We start from the raw sequence: 6160 nt of genomic DNA on the forward strand, positions 1-6160 counted from the left end.
GCAGCGCTGCAGGTCGGAAACCAATGAGTGCGCTCGGACGCCGGAGGGGGCGGGGCCGCCGGGCCGCCGCGAACGGACGCCGCCACTGGAGGGCTTGGGGCCCGCCCCTGGCAACAGGCCCCGCCCCGCCGGCCGGGTTAGGTTGCCGCGCGGGCGGCGGGCGGAGTTGGTCCCGTTGTGCTGCGGCTCCGCGCGGCCTGCAGTCCCGGGCCCGCGCCCCGCACCGCCCGCCCGCCCGCCCGCCATGGAGCTTGGCCCCGACGGCCCCGCCGCCCCCGGCCCCGCTGCCATCCGCGAGGGCTGGTTCCGCGAGACGTGCAGCCTGTGGCCCGGCCAGGCCCTGTCTCTGCAGGTGGAGCAGCTGCTACACCATCAACGCTCGCGGTACCAGGATATCCTCGTCTTCCGCAGGTACCCGCGCCCGCCCGGCCCCGCGCCCCGGCCGCCCGACCCCGCGCAGGCCGCCGGCACTCCAGCCCTGGGCTCGGCCGACCCGACCCTCTTCCTGCCTGACCCCTGTCTTGCGCGCTTTACCTCCGGACGCCCCCGGCCGTCTCTGCCCGCTCCTTCCCCTGCAAAACTGTCAGAAGTTCTCGTGAACTAGGCCCGTCTCTAACCTCCGTCCCCTCCCCAACCCGCATCCTTCTCGCTGGGCTGGGGACCGGCTTTTCGGGCGGTCCTCCTCGGCGGGGAGGGAGCCGGAATCTGCGCCGACCCGCTGCGCCGAGCTCCACGTGTCAGTCCCGGACACGTCAGAGCCGGGACCCCGCGTCCAGCCTCCACCCAGCGGGCCCGCCCGCCGATCCTCGCCACGTGTCACCCCCCGGACTCACCCCTGGAGCCCCCTCGGCAGGTTGGGAGAGATTCTTCTCACCCTGGGCGAGTGGGGGGCACGTTGCCCCCTTCCCGAGGAGCCCAGGTCGCTGACTGTCACTCCTGCCCTCAGTAAGAGCTACGGAAATGTGCTGGTGTTGGACGGCGTTATCCAGTGCACCGAGAGGGACGAGTTCTCCTACCAGGAGATGATCGCCAACCTGCCCCTCTGCAGCCACCCCAACCCACGCAAGGTACCCCATCCCAGCTAGATCCAGCCCTGGGCCCAGGGATAGCCCCCCAGAACAGTGCTGGGGGCCCCAGGAGGGCCCAGTGCTCAGTCCTCCCCAAAGGGTTGTCAGAGAAGTGATAGCGGAGGACGAGGGGCCTAGAGTGGGGGCTAACACCCGGGCTGAGGCCTTAAGCTTGAAATGGAGCCGCCTTGGCAGGAGTTCCCAGGAAAAAAGGGGACAGAGTGGAATATGAAATGATTAGGTTTGTGACACAGGGGAGCTGAGGAATTGTTCCAGGGAGCTCTGTCTGCTCAGTGCGGTTTAGGGGGCAGAGAGGCCGGCCACTAACTCCCTGGAGCCTGTTTGGTGGGACTCATGCCCTGCTCCCGGCTGACTCTTCCTCTGCTTGGCAGGTGCTGATCATTGGAGGCGGGGATGGAGGCGTCCTGCGGGAGGTGGTCAAGCATTCCTCTGTGGAGTCTGTGGTCCAGTGTGAGATTGACGAGGTGAGCGCACAGCTACGTGGGTCTGGGTTCAAGTCCCAGTTTGCCCTGAATTGACTGTTTACCACCGGGCAAGTTGCTTAACCTTTTGTGAGCATTTAGGTGCCGGGTTCACTGGTGCATCGGCAGGTCTAGTCCCTGCCTCCTTGGAGTTGACATTCAACTTAGGAGTCAAAGGGTTATCTGATAAAGGTGTGTGTAGTAAGGCATACAGGCCAGGTGGAATTCCAGCCCTCTGAAATAGCAAGGAAGCCACTCTCCTGGGGCGGTTGGGTTTGGGGAGGGGGAGCAGGGGTGGTGGAGGTGTGGGCCGAGCTGCTGGTGGGAGTCAGCCCTCTGAGAAGGGGAGGTACCAAGCTGCTCCCTGCTGTACAGATGTGCAAACTAAGGTTCCACAAAGGAATGGCTTGTCTAAGGTGAATCAGGCTCTGAGAAGGGGTCCCACTCAACTCTGGCTCCGGGTTCCACAACCCCTGTGGCCTAACATGTTCCCTCCTGTCCCCTCCCCAGGATGTCATTCAAGTCTCCAAGAAGTTCCTGCCCAGCATGGCCATTGGCTACTCCAGCTCAAAGCTGACCCTACACGTGGGTGATGGTTTTGAGTTCATGAAACAGAACCAGGACGCCTTCGATGTCATCATCACTGATTCCTCAGATCCCATGGGTAAGCGGGGTTGACCTGGAGCTTCTGGCAGCCACCAGAGGGGAGGCCAGCATTCTCCTCTGTGTCCCAAGCCCGAGTTGCAGAATAGAGGATGGAGGGGCCCTCCAGAACTAGTGCGGCTCTTTTCCCTTCTAAGGTGTCACCTATCACCTCAAACATGGCTCAGCAGAGTAGGGGCACTAGGCTACTGCCCAGAGTTGGTTGAGAGCCTGGAGTAGTGGGGCCTTGGTCCACTGAGGCCCCAGTTTCCTCCTCAGACTCCTCTCTGCCCCTGACAGGCCAGTGTCAGGGTGTGTGCAGGGATCTCATCTTTTTTCTTTTCTAACAATTATTTTTATTTGGCTGTGCTGGGTCTTAGTTGTAGCACGTGGGATCTAGTTCCCCAACTGGGGATCAAACCTGAGCCCCCTGCATTAGGAATGCAGAGTCTTAGTCACTGGGCTACCAGGGAAGTTCCACAGGATATAGTCTTAAACCAAGGCCCAGGGTGGAGACTGCCCTGATGCAGTGCCGACAAGATCCCCCAGAAATGGGGTTAAAACATGGAGTCCCTTCACACTGGGGCACCAAATCCCTGCACCCCTCCGAAGCACCCTCTTTGTGGTTGGTTTCTGAGTTCCACAAGCCTGGCTTCAACTCCCAGCTCTGCCCCCTGGTGGCTGTGTGGATGTGTATCCTGGGGTGAGAGTGGCCCTCATGCCCCCAGAGGCAGGCTCAGGCCGTGTCCCGTGGTGCTTGTCCCCCTGCCTCTGCAGGTCCTGCTGAGAGCCTCTTCAAGGAGTCCTACTACCAGCTCATGAAGACTGCCCTCAAGGAGGACGGCATTCTCTGCTGCCAGGGTGAGGGGGCTAGGGTGGACTGGGTGCTGCTGGGTGAGCCGGGCTCCTGCCGGGAGGGATCCGGCTGGAGCTGGACCAGGCACTGCCCCTAGCTGACATCATCTGACCACCCCGCCCCACCACCATAGGCGAGTGCCAATGGCTGCACCTGGACCTCATCAAGGAGATGCGGCACTTCTGCAAGTCTCTCTTCCCAGTGGTGGACTACGCCTACTGCACCATCCCCACCTACCCCAGCGGCCAGATTGGCTTCATGCTGTGCAGCAAGAACCCAGTGAGCCTCAGTGGACTGGCCCCCGGGGGGGGGGGGGGGGCGGCGGGAGCCTGGCAGGGGGGCCAGGAGAGCACGTCTCTGAGACACACCCCTGTCCCCAGAGCACCAACTTCCGGGAGCCCTTGCAGCCACTGATGCAGAAGCAGGTAGAAGAGATGAAGCTGAAATACTATAACTCCGATGTGCACCGGGCAGCCTTTATCCTGCCGGAGTTTGCCCGGAAGGTGAGCACCCCCCCAACACCCCGAGGGGCAGGGGGTACCCAGGGCTCCCTGAAGAGCCATCTTGCCCACCCCCCCAGCCCAGCCTCCTCCTGACGAGGCCTTGTCTCCTTCCAGGCCCTGAATGATGTGAGCTGAGCCAGGGTACTGCTGCTGACGCTGCCCATGACCTCGGACAGAGAGCCTCTGGGGCACCTGGGTCCCGCCAGCCCTGGACAAGACCCCTGCTGGCTCGCCCACCAACTGACTGTTACATGGCCCCAGAACGCTGTCCGGCTGGCCTTGCCGGGTGGACTGTCTGTCTTCCTCTGGGTGGCGTTCAGCCACCAAACCTATACCAGCTGTGTACAGCATCTCCCCCACCTCTGTTGCCCCTCACTCACCAAACACATGTATTTATAACAAAATTCTTGATTGTGTGTCCCTGGACTTCAGATGGGCCCAGGCAGGGGCTACCTCAGCCATCAGTGGGTTCTCCTGTGTGCCAGACCCTGAATTGGCGCCCCTGTCTGGCCTCCAAGTGTCTGCTGCGGGAGCAGGCAGGCTTCTCCCTGTGTGACCCTGGGCCAGCCCCTTGAGCTCTGTAGGACCCAGAGATGCAACAGTGATCACACTGGCCCAAGTCCTGAGAAGCGGCCCTTAATCATTCTATCCCCAAGCCCCACACAAGGTTGGTGGTGTTAGACCCATGGCGTCTGGGCTGGGGAGTTGTCAAAAATCAAGGGATTTGCCTTCCCTTGGGGCTGCACAGCAGGGCTCTCAGAAGAATCTGGGCCAGGACCCATCCTGGGGAAGGTGGTGGCGGTGACCCAGAGGCAGCTGTCTGGAGCTTGGTTGGGATCCAATTCCTTGGGCGTGCACATTAGGTACCTTAACTTGGCTCAGATTTTAGACCTGGGTTCAAATCCTGCCTCCCCTCCTCATGAGTATGCCCTCTGGTAAATTCCTAGAAGCTTCCCCCAAGTGTTGAGAGGCTGAGAAAGCAGGTGCGGGCAGCTGCCCACGAGGACTGTGGGTGCAGGACTGTCCCCTCTCCAAGGTGCTGAACCTGCAGGTACCTCATCCCTCCTGGCTGCCAGGACTGGGGCTCTGGTGGTGGGAGCAGAGTCACCCCAATGGGGAACAGATTCGCAAAGGGGGCCTCTAGCCCACTCCTGACTCAGGATTGGACCAAGGAAGGTCCTCACTCCTTGCAAGAGCTGGCCTCACCAATCCCAGCCCCACATCTGCCCTCGGCAGTGGTATGGCCAGGGAACATGTTAACCTGGGAGACAGGGGGCAGAGAGCAGGACAAGAGAGTCACTCTAACCTGGTGGTAGTTCAAGGGTCCCCCCAACTGCACCCCTACCCTGGGCACCCACTTTGGGGTCCCCACTCAGCAGGGGCTAAGACTGCAGTCATAATGGGAGTGGGAACAGGAGTCCAGCTCTGCCGTCTATTCCTTTGGTGGCCCCAGGCCAGTCCCCGCCCTCTCTGGGCTTCTCCACTGTCATGAAGCTCTTGGAATGTGAGCACTTTTTGATGTTAATCCCTGGTCAGCAAGTCTGACCCCAAGCTGAGCTCCCCATTCCTCCCCGGGTCTTCCTCCCTGGGAGGCCCAGTGAAGTCAGGGCTTATCTGGGCTACAAGGCGAGTACCAGGCAAAGGAAGAATAGTGATGGCCAGTTGAGGAGCACTGTCCTGTCACCTGCTTTAATCCCTTTAACCTTGACAGTTAAGGAAGGAAGGTAGATACTATTAACTCCACATTACATCAGGTGACCTCCCAAGGCCACACCAGACTGTAGGCCTCCTAGGAGCTGCTCCACTCCATCTGCAGAGGCAGCTCAGCCCAAGCACCTAGGTGGTCCCAGCAGGGTGTCTGCCTGGACCTCCACTCTTCACGTCCCACCTCCCTGTCTTAGACCCATCAGTGATCAAGCTCCAGGAGGGCCCATCTTGAGTAAGACCAGAGGAATGAAGGCAGGCAGTGAAAATGGGTTCCATCTCTGGGGATACTGGACCTGGGTCACACTAACTCTGTGACTTGAAAGTGTTAGTTGCTCAGTCATGTCCAACTGTTTGCAACCCCATGGACTGTAGCCTGCCAGGCTCGTCTGTGCATGTAATTCTCTAGGAGAAAATACTCATGGGAGTATTTCCCCAATACCATGCTCTCCTCCAGGAGATCTTCCCAACTCAGGGATCAAACCCCGGTCTCCCACATTGCAGGCAGATTCTTTACTGTCTGAGTCACCAGGGAAGCCTGTGACTTAGATATAACTCCTGACTCAGTTATCCTGTCTGTAAAATGGGAGCAATGGTTCTCAATGGTTACAAGGTTTCATCAAGGAGCACATGTCAGATGGTTCTCATTGAGCTGGTGGAAATCAGAATTCTTTCTCAGAGCAGAGGAAGAAAAAGAAAGGGCCCAAGTTGCAGAAATAGCAGTAAGAACGCCTGACGTGGGACTGCCCTGGTCATCCAGTGCTTAAGAATCCGCCTGCCAGACAGGGGACTCGGATTTGATCCCTGCTCTGGGAAGATCCAAAACATAAATTAAAAAAAAAAAAAAAAGCCTGACCTGGAAGCAGAAGGTATCTGCTGTGTAAATCCCTCCACTTCTCCAAATGT

At 59.5% G+C, this 6160-nt stretch overlaps 1 protein-coding gene across 1 annotated transcript; it reads left to right on the forward strand.

The window, feature by feature from the left end:
• Positions 1-211: 211 nt before the first annotated feature.
• SRM (spermidine synthase) lies at positions 212-3954 on the forward strand. The gene is made up of 8 exons (XM_065936805.1): positions 212-411; positions 947-1067; positions 1460-1552; positions 2060-2213; positions 2969-3052; positions 3181-3326; positions 3428-3550; positions 3665-3954. The coding sequence occupies exons 1-8, from the start codon at positions 245-247 to the stop codon at positions 3683-3685; spliced, it is 909 nt and encodes a 302-aa protein (XP_065792877.1). The 5' UTR covers positions 212-244; the 3' UTR covers positions 3686-3954.
• Positions 3955-6160: the final 2206 nt, after the last annotated feature.

This window comes from Muntiacus reevesi, chromosome 5 (genome assembly GCF_963930625.1).
Source record: "Muntiacus reevesi chromosome 5, mMunRee1.1, whole genome shotgun sequence".
Classification (NCBI taxonomy): Eukaryota; Metazoa; Chordata; class Mammalia; order Artiodactyla; family Cervidae; genus Muntiacus; species Muntiacus reevesi.